This window comes from Empidonax traillii, unplaced genomic scaffold, assembly GCF_003031625.1.
Source record: "Empidonax traillii isolate 1590-97213 ecotype Southwest subspecies unplaced genomic scaffold, ASM303162v1 scaffold928:size235608, whole genome shotgun sequence".
Lineage (NCBI taxonomy): Eukaryota > Metazoa > Chordata > Aves > Passeriformes > Tyrannidae > Empidonax > Empidonax traillii.
Window position 1 is genome coordinate 13,617 of NW_020956121.1, and position 17,578 is coordinate 31,194.

Below are 17,578 nucleotides of genomic sequence, written 5' to 3' on the forward strand. Positions count from 1 at the left end.
AATACAAAAAATGAGAGCTGCCCAGCAACTTCTGGGTAAAATCTATGCATTTGTAATAGACAAAGCTCATCTGCCTGCTTATAATTCAGGAAAGATCAGAGTGTTGTTATCAGTATAGCGGAATTTGAATAATAAATTTAGGTGGAGACCATCATTTGCACTTCCCATTTGGTTAGAAGGGCATCGTAACAGCTGTTTTTCTCACCAAAAGCAGCTGAATGGTGATATTATTTTTCAATTAATGATGTTACACTATGAATAGATTACCGCATGTAGACATGAAAACAACCACAATTAGTGAAAGAAATTCAGCGATGCAACAAACTAGGTTTTGGTTTGCATTTAATTGGAGGGTAGGAGAAGTCAGAGATGCAATAAACCCCCTTTGGACACAGTAAAATTTGTATGCTGGAGGCTCTCAAAACAATCCAAGACAGACTGAGTGAGCGGACCTAGAAAAAGCAAGAATTGGGAAATTGTAGAAGAACAGAGAATAAAGATGCAAAAACTTGGAGCAGCATTGAGAAAATCTAAGGGGATTTTGCTTTATAAATAAGAATGTAATTTTGCACTGAATCCTTAAATGAATAGTGATTTCAGTTATTTAGAACTGAAATGCTGTCACTTTATGTCTTTACATTGTTACATGCACTAAGCCAAGCTGTGTAATTCCACACTTGGTTGAGTGCGAAAGGAAAGCTTTTTGGTTTTACATTCCAAATCACAATAGAAGAGATGATACAAAAAGGAAAACACCCTTATGTTAAAAGACAGCACCCTACTGCAGTGATGCTTGTGAACTCCATTCCATATGTTAACTTGCATTTCATTCTATCATCTAAAAGCAGACCTTGGGTTTCCTTTCTCATGCCATTCTGCTCTGTTTTGTGCTCCTTTTCAAGACAATAAGCAGGTGAGCACACTTAGATACTCTCCGTGTACAGCAAAATATCATGAGTTCACATTCCAAGGACCCACTCCCCATAATCCACAACTTGCAGCTTTTCTTTCTTAAAAATTAAATAACAGACCTCTTTGACTACACTTTATACCCTTCACACATACATTGTTTCACTGCCTTGCCCTGGATCAGTGAATTGAGCTGATCTTTCTGTATCAGTCCCAATCTTCTTTGATTTTAGAAAACCATATTCTTGTGGTTGGTGAAATCAGGACTAATTTATCCGTCTGAACATTAATATGACCTCCCACTACCAAATTCTCTACATCCCTCCCTAAAACCCTCAAAAAAGAAACAATAAAATTTCTCTCTATTTTTGTTTCAACCCGTAGGAGTAACAGCCTTCTGAGTAAGAAAGGAAGAATACTCTAGCAAAGAGTGTGGGAACATAAAACTGCCAGAAGAGAGAAACCAGGTACACTTTGCCTATTAATTTCTAACATAATGGGTTCACAGTGGATACTTTTATATAGTATGAGAATGAAATGTGCAGAGAAAGACAAGCTCTGGTCTCATGCATCGACTGGAACACAGGCTAATCAGAAATTTTCTGTAAAATTTTTTTCCTCAGAATGCATCAAACTGTCATTTTGCACTTGCTGTACATTTAACAACCTTATTGTTAGTGAAAAAAAAAAAAAGGGGGAGATGTTTAACTGTCAGTGACAAGCCGAGGGGATGTTTCGGTTATTGAACTCTCCCTCCCAGGACCACTTTCTGTCTCTGCATTTAAAGGTTGTGGATGACACCAGCTCTTGCATCTTAACAGCACTGCCCTCCAAGTCAACTGCTGTGAGAAGTCTTTTTCACCCACAGTATCTCAGTATCACTGATGCTGAGCACCTGAAGACTGAAGACAGACAACCAGCATTTTCCTTCGTGAAATGGAATGCTTTATGCTATAAATTTCTGTAAATGCTTCCTTCACACCACCAGCTGAAGAAACAGTGCCTGAGCTTTCTGTTCTGTTCACCACAGTGAAATATGAAAGACATTCTGAAAAGCTGGGGTTGTAAAAAACATTTTTACAATACGGAAAAAAGAAAAACTTTTGCCTCCTTGACGTCTGCAAAGTGAAAGATGAAAAAACACATAAAACTATCCTAGAAATGCACACACTTTTTCTTTAGAACTTGAAAGACCAACACTATTCAAAAAATAATGTATAAAAATTCCATCAGGATTTGTGTGTCTTACAGTATTCTTCACACCTTCTACTACAGTTTATTTGCTTCTTTTTCTGCAACTACCAAAGACTTTTGTTATCCAGCTCATCTCTCAGTACCTACATGTTGGTCTGTAAAAGCACAAAAGATTCTGACTACAGAGGAAAAGAAAACACAAACATATTTTAAAACAGCCCACAACTCCATCTTTGTTTCTGTCTCCTGACCTGCATGCTATCAACTTCTTTCAATTTACACTTCGATGTCTTGCTTTACCTAGTCATTGTGTTGGGCTTATGTAACAATTAAAAAGCTCAGTTTTCCTGGGATTTTTGAAGAGAGAATGGATCCACATTTCTAAAAGCTTTGCAATGTATTTCTCATTTGAATGTGAAATTATTTTTTTTCCATTTATAGCACAAAAATAATATAATCTAATTTTCCCAAATACATGGTGTTGCAGATGTCACACAGCCTTAGAAACATCAAAATATATGCCATTAATACACCGAAATAACTATTTTCCTTTATACTACATTCCAGAGAAATACTTGGTATAATCAGTGTCTTTCTTTTACAACCTAGCTGATTTTTCCCATAGCATAGATTAGAGGTGTCATCTCTAAAAAAATAACTCAGCCCAGAATACCTAAAAACTTCCAAGTTAAAACGACTGGCAAGTTCACTAAATTTAAAATGGAGAATTATTACAAATATAGCAACACAATTGAGTGCTTTTAAGAATATATACAGAACACAGCACATTTTACAGCCAGACTAAACTAATAATTAGTTTTGACATTTATATTTTCATGGAAGTCATTCATGCAGTGTTTTAAAATGTTGGCAAGATATAATTTCTTTTAAAAAAGTTATAGTTTGACTTACTGGGAAGTACAGGAGAAGAGATCCAAAAAGAATGGTTTCCAACAGCACCAGCCCTGAAGCCCTGATACTCTAGAAGACAAAAACCAACACAAAATATTAGAAAATTCTCTCTGTGTGACATTTAAATGCTGGGTTCTTTGCAGAAGGCACCTTCACTTTTGTCAGTATAACACTTCCACAGTAAAGCTTATTAAAGCAGAATATTAAGCTGTCTGTCATACTGACATGCTCCACACTCTTTAATTCACAGGCCCATTAAAATGGTTGTGTTTTACAAAATCTAATTTTAAAAAAATCACTCTTTTCTATGTTAAATACTATTCAACACACAATACTGGGAGTTTCACACTTTGTGATGTCAAATTCCTAGCACAAAATTATAAAAACTATAAAAAGCATTAAAGGACTGTATCCCCAAGATTCCTTTTGTGGCCCTGATTCTACCATAGGTGGAAGATTCACTTGTTTTGATACAGTTTTTCTTCATAACATCTCTGTAAGACGACACTTTTCTCCTCGGGAACCAATGCAGAGGGCTCTGCCCAACACCACACAGGACACTGCCAGAGGTCAGTGAACTCATCTCTCATGATTGAGCAATACTCAAACCTTTTTTTTTTTATTTTATACAATGCATCTGTACGCCACAGAATGGCCAACAAAGTTAGTGACTTCATACAGGGGAGATGGAAATTATCTAAAACGTCTGGTCTTCATAGAGCTTTTGTGTGAACATCCTTTTCTAAACAAGTTTTCACATCCTGATCAGTCCTTCCTTACTGAGCTTTTTTCTGGATGGTACGCTTGTGAGAGAACCTGCAGGGGCAAAGAACTTCAGCATTTACAGCTTTTCCTCCAAAACAAGTAATAATCCATGATTTTCCTCTCACATGTGATTGGGTAGGGACCATTCTCTGTGAATTCTGTCTGTCCACTTCACCCTCCTGCCTTAAAAGAAGTGTGGTTTACAAAGCAACACTGAAATTCAAAATGAGCTTGAATCCAAGTTTTGACTGTGCTTTCATCTCAGTCTTTGATACCACGAAAATGTAGGTTTTAACCAATGTTTAAAGATATCACAGCTCTTCTTAACAGGATTCCTTATTAAATGGAGGAGACATTCTAGCACATATGGATGCTATCCACAGCGAGGAAGAAAAGCACAAAACTTAAAATAAGAAACAGTACAACCAAAGAACTATTTTTATATTAAGTGTAGGGAAAAAAAATAGTATGGAAATGGAAGTATGAGAATTCTCCCAAAATACATTTTTGAAACTTTATTTTTGCTACTGCAAAGAAAAACAGATATTTTAATAACTGATTTAAAAAATATATTAATTCTTTTTTTCTTTCATAGCAACCACTACATCCCAAGAGGTAAAGTCCAGGAAGAAAAAACTCCATCCAGCACTGAAGTTTTTACAACAGGAAATAACTAAAGAGGAGAAAACCAAAACTAAAGCAGGATGTTTTAAAATTAATTTATTAGATAAATGTATGTTATATTAGATAAACTAGTATTTCCAGCAGTCTCTGAGTGATAGTTGTTTGACCAAACACTAAATCTTCCACTGTACAGACTGCAAGTATGGGCCCCTCGGGCATTGCTGGGGGCAGCATCACAAATACATGACTTTATGGACATCTACAACATACAGAGCAGTGAAAATGACCATATAACTCAAGAAAAAAAGCTTTCTTTTTTTAAGAAAATAAACAAAAGAATGGAAACTAATGATAAACTAAAGTCTCCACCAGCCGTTGTCCACCCATACCAGCTGCACAAATAAAATTCTCTGGCAGAAATCACAGAAATCAGGGTATTTTAGGATACAGCCCTGAAATTTCATGCAGTGGGATTTTCTTCAACTTGCATGTAACATTTGCTCAATTCCTTCTTCTTTTCCTTAACAGTTGCTTGTTTTTTTTGCATCTGCCTTGCTTGTTGGCATTTATTTTGGTTTTACTTATTTATTTCTCTGGCTGTTCATCTTGTGTACAGTTTGTTTATTGCCACTTTGCCTGTGTGCTCATTTCCCTTTCAGGGTTTCATTTCTATATTTACTTATTGGTGCCAGTAAAACTGTCCTTTCTGGATGTCTTAGTCACACTCAGTGACACATATTGCTGACATCTCAGTGATACTGCACTTTATTTTGCCTCTAGTTTTGTACAAACTTTCAAACTTAATTTAGCTACCTATACCATCTACTTATCTAGGCTTGCAAAGGATATTGTTTGTGAAGGACTGATTTATGCCTTAGGATTTGCTCAGTCTTCCATCTACTCATTGTATCTAGACCACATTAGTAGCCTTTGAGGTAAACAGTCATTCCTTATCCTTCTATCTTAGAAAGTAACACCATTTCTCAGGCAAATCAGATTAAGAAATACCCCTGGGTATCGCTAAAGAGTCATAAATAAATGCTTAACATTTATTTGCATGAAGGAAATTTGAAAAATAAGCTGTCCAAGTTTCATCAAGTGTAACAAAATAAAGAGCTGAAATGATGTATAAATATGCATAGAAGATACTGCATTTCAATTCTCTATGGTCCTAAGCAGTCCAGGAAATACAGAAGCATTAATTACCACTGAATTCCTGAATGTCATCACACAAAGTCAGTGATATGAGTGTTGAAGTATTTTCAGAGTGGAGAAAAAAAGAAGAAATTAAAACCCAGAATAAAATTGAAGTAATCCTGTATCTCTTACATTGCATAATACCAAATTAACATAACTGAAGACTTTCGGTATCAGTCCAGGAAGACTGCAGATTCTTCCAGGGCCACATGTCACTGAGTACTATATGAGCATGATACCATGGAAACCTAATGAGGGGAAAAGGTTGGCATGTTTTGATTTTTTTTTTTCACTTTTGTTAAACAGTTCTGCCACTTCTGTAACATAAAGAATGACCAAAGAAGGCTGTGATTTAAAGAAAATTTCCTTTTGCAAGGATGGCTTCACCACAACGTGAGCTTATCATACAGATAAATGAAGCAAACAAAAAACTACAGGGACAAAAGTTTGATAGAATTCTTTTTTGATCTCAACTTTAAATACAATACATCCATATTTATTAAATTGTAAGGTGTATCTACCACTCAACGTAAAACTGGAAAACACATACGGATACATGACAGAATGGTAGAGAAGCGAGGAAATACAGAGAACAGGTCCAGGTGTGCTCTGCTGTACTAAGCTGATGTATTTGAAGTTACTAGAAAAATTACTATGCAAAACTGTCTCAAAACAAGTGCAATAAAAAGCTTAGCTAAAGGTAATATGTAATGGCAATATGCTTGCCCTCCAGTGCTCCCAGGAGGGCCCTTGTGACCCTTGTGGTGCAGATTCATTCTCCTCTATATGTGAGGATATGTGATGAGACTTTACTGGACTGTATTCCCAAATTTTTCCCTTACTTCCCTAAAAACCCTTCCTCAAATTCTTGTTTCCTAGTACAAGTGATTCTTTACTTCTTTTAAACAACAGAGGTGAAAAAAAGATTTTTGTCAAGTTGAAAATACATGGTCTGAAATGGAGCTGGTTGAAATGTTTTATTACCATTTGCTTTTCTTATTAAAATAAACCTTCCCAACAAAAAAACTTTTTTCAGTATGACTGTATTTTTCCTTTGATTTTCATGTGCTGTTTTTCTAAAGCCCACTGAACCTTTTTCCTCTCTCTTATTCCATATATCTTTTCTCAGCTACAAAGATACTGTTATCTTTTTCAGTGAAAGAGCTGTGTGGAAAACCTGAAGTGCTAACTCTGAGGAGTTTTATCTCACTTAAAGTTTACTTTTAAGAAACAGAATACAGAGATCCTTTTTTCTGTCCCTGAGGCTGAGCAACAGCAAGATGTTTGGCTCTTTGTCAAGAGACAAAAGTTGCCAGTTCCTAGACACTGATATTAAGAAGAGCAGAAAAGAGGGGAACTACATTTATTGTGGTGGTTAGAGGCTGCTGAGTTTTTTGGGCTGGATGTCAGGTTGAAGAAGACAGAAGTTCTATATCAGTCTGCACCTCAGGAAGTCTTCCATTATCCCCATATCACCATTGGTGAAACAGAGCTTAAATCAGTTCAACAATTTAATTACCTGGGAAGCATCATCTCCTCGGACAGTAAGATTGATGCAGAAATAGACAACAGGTTAGCAAAGGCATACAGAGCTTTTGGTAAACTCCATAAAAGAGTGTGGCAAAACAAACACCTGAAGAGAAGTACAAAGATCAGCGTTTACAGAGCCATTGTACTGTCTACTCTTTTATATGGATCTGAATCATGGATCATTTACCACCACCACTTGCGTCTCTTAGAACACTTCCATCAGCGCTGCCTCCGTACAATCCTAAACATCTATTGGACTGACTATGTGACCAACACGTCTGTCCTTGAACAGGCAGCAGTCACGAGCATTGAGGCCATGCTGCTGAGAACTCAGCTGCGCTGGGCAGGGTACATCTCCAGGATGCAGGACCATCGCCTCCCTAAGATCGTGCTCTATGGGGAACTTGATACAAGGACTGCCTGAAACAATCTCTCAGCCTTGGCCATATTGATCACCACCATTGGTCTACCCTGGCCTCCAGTCGGGAGGCCTGGAGACACATCATCTATAACGCTGCTGCTGCTTTGGAGAACACACACAGGATCACTCTCGAGGAGAAAAGATAACGCAGAAAGAATCGCGTCTTGTCGATATCACCTGGAGAGTCTTTCTGCTGTACGTTCTGCAACCGGACTTGTCTATCTCGCATTGGCCTTTTTAGCCATCAGCGCGCTTGTAGCAAGTGTGGGTAGAGCCCTTCTCAAATCTTCGTTTGCGAAGCCCAGCCATGATGATGATATCTTAATACTGTTCAGATCTGGAAGAGGGTTACTGGGAACTAAAGAATGAGCACAAAAGCAACTGGAAGGATTTCTTTGAACCCTCAGTGAGTACTGTCATAATTTATTGATTCTCTTGATAATAAATTCAGGGACTGATTAGGACTGCTATTCAGGAAAAGGGAACTGTCAATTTCCATAACAAAGATATGCTTTAGTTTTATTATTGTTGGTTAAGGAACAAAACTCGAGCAACTCATTCCCAGCTAACTGCAGGAAACACCCTTCACTTCAAGGGAGAAAGAGATGCACCTCTTTTGAGAATTTCTCCATAAAATAGTGAAGAGAAAATTGTGCATCCTCTTCAACCTCTTGCCACACTGACAAATACTTTTAAGGATAATTGTTTTATTTGAATAATACCTACTAATACAATATGGATTGCAAATACAGAAGATTTCATAGCAAAGGCCAATTTTCCAAAGACGGGTCTACAGTTATGCATTGCCACTTAAACTATATTGGCAAATTGGCAGAATTTTCTGGCATTTGCAGGTTTTGTGCAGTATTCCTAAACTGAATAAATATAATCCTCATGTTCTTTCATTTCCCTTTAAAGCCTTTGAAGAATACTTACATGAAGGTCATATTTTTCTATTACTAGTTGAAGCTGAGCTCAAATAGAACAGAATTATTCAATTTACTTTTTACTGGAAAAAAAATCAGGAAAAGCAAAGGCTATCAATCATAAATCAATTTCATTATAAGTGCACAAGATGTCAGGCATACAGGATATCCTCAAATACTTTTTCAATTCATGTGGCCCTTGATCCTTTATGCAAGTAATGAAATCTGTGTGACATATCATGATGAAGATAAGGTGTTCTGTATTTAGAAACACAGGTCCTGTTGCATCTTAGTTGCACTACACGACCTACAAAATACATATCTGATAAAACAGTATTTGTGGGTAAAGAACCCTCACAATAAAAATAGTTAATGTCCCAGGAACATCTTTTCTTATAAGAGCGGGAATTCCTTAGGGACATATTGCTTAGATCACTAGGTGATGAAAGAAAATCAGTAACAAGGTAAATAATACCTAAGTTCAATTTTGGTCTATTCACAGACTTAAGGTTAATTTGAAAGCTGAACATGTACAATAATGATCATCAAAAATCTAGATCACTTGAAGTGCCTATTTTGCTAGGTTATACAGTCAATTAACATAGAAATTAAATGAAAGGAACATTATCTTCAAGAATAAAATGCATTCTAATATTGATAGCTGCTTAATCAGCAAGAGATTAAATGGAATACACAAAAAATCTGATGGGATACGAAACCGAATTTCAGGAGCAGAAGGTGGGGCTCTGTTAGTATGTTCCCTTGTTTTAGTTTATAATTAACTTTGGAATATCTGAAATAAAATTCAGCATTTCATTCAACATGGCCTTACCTATTACAGAAGGCAATACGACAGCTCACTAAACAGTCTATGCAAATGGTGGTTCAATTATGGAGAGAGCAGTAGTTTGTAGTAAATTACAGGATGAAAACCCCAACCTTACTGCAAAGCTCAAGATCCATGATATCTCAGAGGAAACAAACTAACAATAATGTAAGAAAAGAAGGGCTAGAATAAATCTCATGAAGATAAAAAAATCTCATTATTCACATGACTAAGACAGCAAATGAACTATAGATGAAGATCAAAATGAATCAACACCTCATAATTCTGAAGAATTTAAATCTGACTCCAGTTTATTTTATTCACTTTTTCTTTACAGGAGCCAAGTGGCTAAACCACTCCAAACTAATAGACAGGATCTGAGAAATGCTCTTTTCAGAAGTGGTGAAATTTTTCAGCTCTTCAGAATCTATTATGTTAAGTAATGTCTCATTAAGCTTAGATCACTCTATGTTTCACTGGAAATAAAAGCACATTTACCTTTGAAGGAAATATTGCTATGTAAAATTTAATTATTCTTCCTACCACTGCATTGCTAAAAGGCCCAGGTTCGGGGAAGACTCAAGGTATTGTGGACCCTGCACAAGGAGAAAGTGAAGACTGTCCTACCTCCACAAAGGTAAGAGTGGAAGGGACAACAGACAGACAAGGGCAGATGAGAAGAACAATGAAACAACAAGGTAATATCATGTATCATAACCAGCAATTAGTAGTCCAAACCTATCAATATCCCGCTCTGAGTCACAGACTTTGTTAGCACTTGAATCTGAAGCCATGATATGGAGAGCAGGGGATGCTCTCAAAATGCCTCTACCAAACGAGGAAAATACAAACGCAACAAAGGGCAGTTTTGAAAAATGTAACAAGATGAGGCTGTTGTTGACACTTCTGTATCAGAGAAATTAGAAGAGAGAAAAAACTCATGCGGGAGAGCTGAAAAACCAAGAGGTATAGCTCATGTATGATGTCAACGGGGAGATGCAACAAGGACAATACAAAGTGGTGGAACAGAAAATTGTTTGCAGCATCATTTTGAATAGATAGGAGGAGGCCATGCATTTGCCAAGGCCAGCTAAAAGGACTCTGCAGTAGCCAAGACAAAAGATACCTAGCTGAGACAATAAATTTAGGTCTGCAGAAAGCATATATTAAAAGGGAACTCAGAGTTCAGTAAGGCTCAGACATAGCTGGAGGCCAAGTGAGCTCTAGAGTCCAAAATCACTTTCAGTAACAAGCTGGTTGCTACAGTAACCAAGAAAGCAGTAGCTGGGATGTCCTAGAGGGAAGCAGGAGGAGATCAAAGTTTCTTTTCTTCTATATTGATGCTGATGAGAAGATGTCAGAGAAAAATGTCACGATTTAATTTAGACAGGGGGAGGCCTGGCTGAGACAAGGAAGGCAGAAAGCAATCTGACTGTGTTCATAGCACGACATCCTAACGAGAAGCTGACAGCATAAGCCTGCTGCTATAAACTTTCAAATTTTTCCCAAAGAAATGAAGAAAAGAATGAAGAACAGGCATATGTTTTAGTCTGAATGATCTGTGTTCAGCTTCCACCACATGATATAGCCAAAAAAAACCCACATAAAAAACAGCATATAAAGTTTCTCTGAACATGCCATCATTAAATAAAAGGTTTGCAATAAAAAAATATTCAGTAAAAAATGCAAGATTTTCCTAGAATAAGATTTCCAATACAGTTCTATTTCTGCTATTTGGAAGTTCTCATGCTACATCTTTTCTGTTGTTTTCTTTCCCAGTTTCTTTTTTATATTTTTTCTTCCTTCTCTTTGAGTGAAACTTCTAAAAAAGCTTATTTTCTTGTCTTCATAAGTGCTTCTCCTTAGTCATACTGTTTTTTCAACATCAAAATGGGGTCCAGATACTAGCACTCCAGAATGTGCATCAAAAGCCACACTTCAGCCTCCAAACCTTGGCCCTGTCTATTGGCCAAATGCTTTTCCCAAAGGCAAAACCCCCACACAGCAAATGACAGACTGAAACAAAATTCTGAAAGCCTTACTGGTTTGAAGTCCCTCTACCACCAATTGGGCTTATGCTTGGAATATTCTTCTGAGCCTACACTTAGACCCTTACAACAAAAGGAAAGGCTGGCTTCAGTCTACTCTTGGAAAGGGAGGCATGCCAAAGACCTCATGCAAGCCATCAGGGACTTTGTTACTGCTATTGATTGTACAAGGAAAGGTCACAGCAGGATGCAACTCCAAGACAAATAGCAGGATAAATAAATAATGTTGCTGTTATTCTGCTGACATGATAGGAATTCTCTTCCCAGCAAATCTGTAAATATCCATTCACAAAACCAAATGAAACTTCAGGTAAATGCAACTGTCCTGAAATTATTGCATCAAAGACTCAGTGGGGAAAGCTTATTATCTTTCCCCAAATATGTGTCAGAGTATTTGGTTTACTCAACTACCCCACAAGGGCTACAAATACAAGACACAGCAAGACTAACAGAGTAACAGAAAACCAAAAATTTTAGCAGTTTGCACAGTTAAATTTGTAGCTCTGGAAAGTTATTCTATGCTGCTATAGTTCTTGTTGTTAGAAAATATCTGCTGGAAGTCAATGATTTGATTACCTTTATTTTTCATTATTTTGAAAGTGATATCATAGTGCAAGACAATTAAACATACATATTCCTTCAAGGCTACTCCAGCCATATCTCTTGTGACAGCTGTATTCTTGGCCAGCACCCTCCACTGAAAGACCAGTAGCAGCTTCACTCATTTGAACTTTGGGGCTGTATGTTGTAGAATTTTCTGGAGTATTGGTGGAACAGAAGATAATGACTCACATACTGCAAGGTATTCAACAGCAAGATATTAAGAAAGCAAAAGCCAGGAATCAGTTGAGACATCAAAGTGGAGCACACATGTCACAGTCCATGGTTGATTCACATCACTCTGAAGGCAGCACACTCCCTAAAAAATCACTGATGTTTTCCACATGGGCCCTAAGGTGTTGTGCAATCCAACTTTGTAGACATAAGCCCTGGTTTAATATAAAGATTTATAGAGAAGACTGTAGCTTTTGAATTCTTAGAGCTTCTGTTGAGTACTGATGAGAAGATATTTGGAAGATCTACCATTAGAACATTGTCCATTAGGAGTAGACTCAGTCTAGAGAACCCTGTATACAACCATTTTGTGCTTCCTACTGTCCTGCTCTTCCCATTAGCTATTCTTCATGAGACTGAAATGAAATCAACAAACATAATTCATATCTAGTCTCTTCACACTTCAGTTTTTCATTAGGCCTAAAGTGTCTATAGCGGAACTAGGTTTATTTTTTCTATTCACAAGTCCTTGCTGCCTCTCAAGCATGTATTAGAATGCAAATACATACAAAAGTTAAATCTTTGGGCTTATGAAGTAAATGCCACAACACCCTGCAAACACAGGGCAGTATCACCCTTGCAGCCATGCCTACCAATGCTTGCTGCTTTTGGAAACTCCAGCAGACAGTACATCATCCCTGAGACTCAACTGCTGCCACAGGCTAACAGCCCCTGTACTTCTTATCTTTTCGATAAAGCACTCTGCAATTGTTTATGTGATAGTTTAAAAAGTACAGCATCCCTAAATGCATCTTAACTACCCAGAGAAATGGGAAGGGACATTTTATGAATTCTGTTTTATTAATAAAGGAAAAGAGAAAAAACCCAACAGTTTTGAAAACATTGGCAATGTCTTTAAAGTTGCACACCTGAAAACTACAATAAACTTCCTGAGAATTCACAAGAAATGAGGTTCTCACAAAAGGATATGATGAAGAAAGGGTGTATAAAGCACTGTACAGAATGTGTATGTGCTGAGCAAACTGTCAGGTATGCCCACCAGCACAGCATGTAAAGGGAGCTGCTCCACCTGCACAAGATCTCTTCCCTCTATCAAGTTTCCACTTCAGCTGAAATGTCAGAAATTGGTGTCTAAGGAGAAAAAAGCAGAATGTGCACCAAAGATGAAAGGCATCCAGGCATAAGCACATCAAGATGCCACTGGAGTGGGGGTGAAAAAAAAAAGAAAGGATTAGCTGATTAACATTAGCAAAAGAGATATGTTTGCAAAGCCAGCACACTTTAATATTTAAAGATGTATCACACATCAATAGCCTGTGATTACCTCACTCTGAATCACTGCATCCTACCACGGCTGCAGTAAGGGAGAAAAGACATTCTTGATTTCTCAGTATTAGAAGGGGGAACTTCAGCATAAATCTGCATGTTACCTTTCCATCTATGTGCAGTTCTGTGCAGTGTTTACAATTGCATTGTTTAGGGACTATCTTCACAGTTTTGAAATCATATTTAGCAGAACACTTAAATATATTTACACAAAATGGAAAAACAGAATAGTGGTGGCACAGCGTATCCAGCCATGCTGAACTCCAAACAATAAAAAACTGTATTCAACAGAGTAAAAACCATACAAAACCAGTTTATTGCTGTTATTTGCCACAGTTCCCTCAAGAGAGGTAAAATGATTTATTCCTGTTGGTGATTAATCATGTGGTCCTATTAACTGTGAGTTTTTTCCCTGACCAGTGTTCTGGAAGTACATTTTCCTTCTCTCATTAAAAGTATTTGTATTTCTGTATTTTCAACAGTTCCTGAGTGTTCCTAAAGGGGGGTCGGGGCAGGGGCAGGGGCAGGGAGTGGTGGGAAGACCAGTGCAATAAAAAAGTTGTTTAGTTATAAATTTCTAATATTTGTGATTGGAAATGGTCTTGAGTGAGGCAAATCCCTTCATTCCAATGGCCTCTATCACAGTCCTTCATCGTTAATGCCATATGACATCATCATTCCAAATTGCTATGTTTAAGACTCTCCTCTAAGCACTTTTTCCATTATTTTTCAGAGTTGAAAACAACCTTTTCCAAGTGTGCTCAGTGCTGTCAATTTTACCTTGATATGCTGGATTTACATCCAGAGATGATGGTCACAGGTAGGTTAGGCAGACAGAAAGACCAGATCCCCCAAAGGTTTCCTCCCACACTCACCCTCAGTTCCTGCATTCTCAGAACCTGGTAGCCCCACTATGCATGACAAGGAAAGATGATGGCAAAGTAGTTTGGCTTCAGAGTAGTTTGGCAACTACTCTGAAGCCTTTAGCATTGATCTGAATGAGAATTCCCAGCAAACAAGACTCTTCTGAATAGGTCTAGTGTGAGTCAAGGCTGGTGTCACATTTTCAACTCTCTTTCATCACCCAAGTAGCAATTAGCCCCTTCCAAGTTATGGTTGAGATCAGCTTCTCTGTCCCCTTTGCCAGCAGAGGTTCTTAGCATTTCTTAAAGGCACTCACAATTCCTCACAGCAGTTGTATCCTACCCAAGAGCTCCATGTTTGACTTGACAGGTTGTAATGCAAAGGTCAGTTATTTTCTGCTCTCCTTTCCAGTTCATTTGAAAGGGTAGCCTGATAACTGATGAGCCCTTTAGGTTCTTTGCAGGTAATGTCCTTCTGATACTTTTACATGAACATGTTTACAATGCAGCTGGTTTCCTCTCTAGGGTTCTGGTAGAATTTTAGTCCTTGAAATTCTATGCTAACTTGGAAACTTTTTTTAAAAAAAATTTTATTTATTGTTATTTAAATGTTCAGTTTCTTTCTGGTAGCTTTGCTACTCCAACCCTACACTGCATGTAATCAATACTGGCAGTTGGTGATGCCCTATTTGAGCTCTCCATGGGTTCACGTAACACTACTCACACAAATTCTCCTATTTTGTTGACACTTTTTCTTACAAAATCACTGTTCAGCTTCTCATTTTTGAGAATATTTGCTTTAGCATCCATGATTTCTACTTTTGTTAGCTTAGCCTCATACTTTCTGGATGTGTTTTTAGTAGTAATGTTTGCATTATAAAATCAATAATAATGCCACAGCACATGTTTGCTAGTGTTCACCTTAAGCTGATTTTTTTCCCTAGTTGTTCATCTTGGAGAACGTTTTGTGCCTCTGTATGCAGCCATGAAGATCTAACTTGGTAGGGCAGAAAGTTGTTCTGTAGGATCCTCTCATACTCTGCCAAAGCCTTTTGAAAACCAAGGAAATAAGGTTGAGCCTATTCCTTTACAGACTCCTCTAGGATTGCTAAGACATATCTTGACCATCAAAAGCACTGAGCCTGTTCCATGTTTTCCATCCATTGCCCCTTTAGCTCTCTCACACTGCAGAAGCCTCACCATCTCCCCAGGTGCAGTATTCAGCAAGATCACCCTGCCAGAGCAGTCTAACAGAACTCCAACATTTCCACTATTGAGGAAAACTCTCTTTTTCCCAGGCTTCATCACACAACTTTCTCAGTGTCATTAAACTGGTGCTATCAGGTGCTGTCATCTTTTCTGGTGGGATTTCACATGTTTTCATCTCCCGTTTCATCTCCCTTGAGTTTTTCAGCCTCTTGCACTTTGTGTCAATGCCAGGCTCAGGGTTTCCAGCTTTCACTACTGATTGGCATGAGGGGTGTCTAGAGTAAAGATTTCTTTGAAGTGATCTGCACATCTGCTTTCCCTTCTGTATTAGCTGTGAATATTTTTTTCCTCTTGTCTCTTTGTTTGGCACATTTCTTCCCTTTACTCTCCTGCTGAAATGCTTTGTCTTTTCCCATTATAGCAGTAGCATCTTCTCTATCTGTTACAATTTTCATCTTTTTCTGTCTTTCTCTACAATGCTTTTCACTAGAGGTTTAGCTTCTGTTGCTCCTTCTGTGCCGCCTTCCAAATTTTTTTTTATTCTTACCATTTTGGGAGTTCTCCCTTCTCTTGGCAAAGGGCCACATTTTCTGCCTGTGATTTTCTCCAATTACGACTCTTGCAGTTTAATAACATTGCTGCTGAGCTGATCTCAGGGCTGCTGAGTCACTTTCACCTGTGTTTGACAAAGCCTCAAATGAATTTGTCGGCATCGATCTGAGCTTGCTCATGGTATCTTTCGGCTGTTCCATTTTGTACTGTTGGCCAATTCTGACTACTTCTTGAAGTCACTAATTTGCCATCACATTTACAGGTTGGCAATGGTTAGATTGGTCAGTGGTACCACTAGTTTGGAGCAACTACATTTTGGAGCAACAAGCTGAATTTTGGTTTGCCACATACCAAATGTGGAAGTCTAATGCGAGTAACTAAAAGCTTTTCAAGAAGAGAGCAAAAGAAGAGCTTTCTGATTCAGACTCCAGTGCCCTACCTCACTTCATGGCCTGTGCTGCATTATTAAAGAAGAAAAAGAGCAGAGAATGATCCTTCCTGGTCTATCCTCACAGTTTCACCAGTTTCTAGTGTGTTTAAACACACTAGAAACATAGAAATATATACAGAAATATCCTGCACTATTCTTCCAAACCCTATTTTAACTGCTTTATACTTTGGGATCCAAGGTATTTTTTGCCAATGAGTGACATAAAGCAATTAAAATTGTGTAATGCATCTACTTCACTTTTTAACCATTTGAGAGATCCCTTGAACATGCTCTAATGATACTTAAGAGGAACCATAAATATATGTTCACACATCAACATCTCCTTGTCACACATGACTCTATATACTATATTTCCTGTGCTATCTTTTCCTCTGTTATCTATAAGTAGTGTAGCTCACCTAGTTCCTTGAGATCATAATTTTTAAGAGCTTTTGGTGGCAGACCTTGGAAAAAGTACTCTCATACCCACATGCTAATAATCCACCTTCACAGAGCTATAAATACATTTGTAGGGCATCACATTCTCACAAAAACTCACTTCCTACAGTGATCCATGGACCAGTAGTTCTATTTTTTATTACCATTTCTATGGTAATTGCGACTGTGTAAGTTGGACCTACTGATCTTTAGTGCTTGTCATCATTATGGGAAGTTTTTATAAACACAGATGTCACATTTCCTACCTTCCATTTCTCCTTTACTGCTATTAATACAAGCAGTAGCTTATTCCACAGTAAATAGTTCAGCAGTTTTCTAGAGTTCTTTCAAAAGTCTGAAGAGGAATCTTTAGAGGAACCTTAAAAAGTTCTAAAAGAAGAGACTGAAAATTTCAGAGACTTGTAATGGTTCCTCAAAATAGAAGCCTGGCTCCAAGAAGCCAGTCATCTGGCTTGCTATAGGTTTTGCCTGTTTATTACAATTTTTGCAATTTTATCAAGATCTTTCACTTCTGGAACCACTTTGATAATTACCAGATTTCCCTGTATCTCGTTATTATTACAGCCTAGGTTAGTTATAAAGGTCATGTCAA

The 17,578-nt window shown here is 37.7% G+C and overlaps 1 protein-coding gene across 1 annotated transcript in view; it reads right to left on the reverse strand.

Annotated features, from left to right (window-relative positions):
- Positions 1-3,011: 3,011 nt before the first annotated feature.
- The window catches only part of LOC114067539 (probable G-protein coupled receptor 158), a gene marked incomplete at its 3' end in the record, with an annotated part of 101,648 nt that continues 87,081 nt past the window's right edge, over positions 3,012-17,578 (reverse strand). Inside the window, exon 5 of the mRNA XM_027903069.1 lies at positions 3,012-3,084. Coding sequence (XP_027758870.1) covers positions 3,012-3,084 — 73 coding nt within the window. The remainder of the gene's footprint in view (positions 3,085-17,578) is intronic.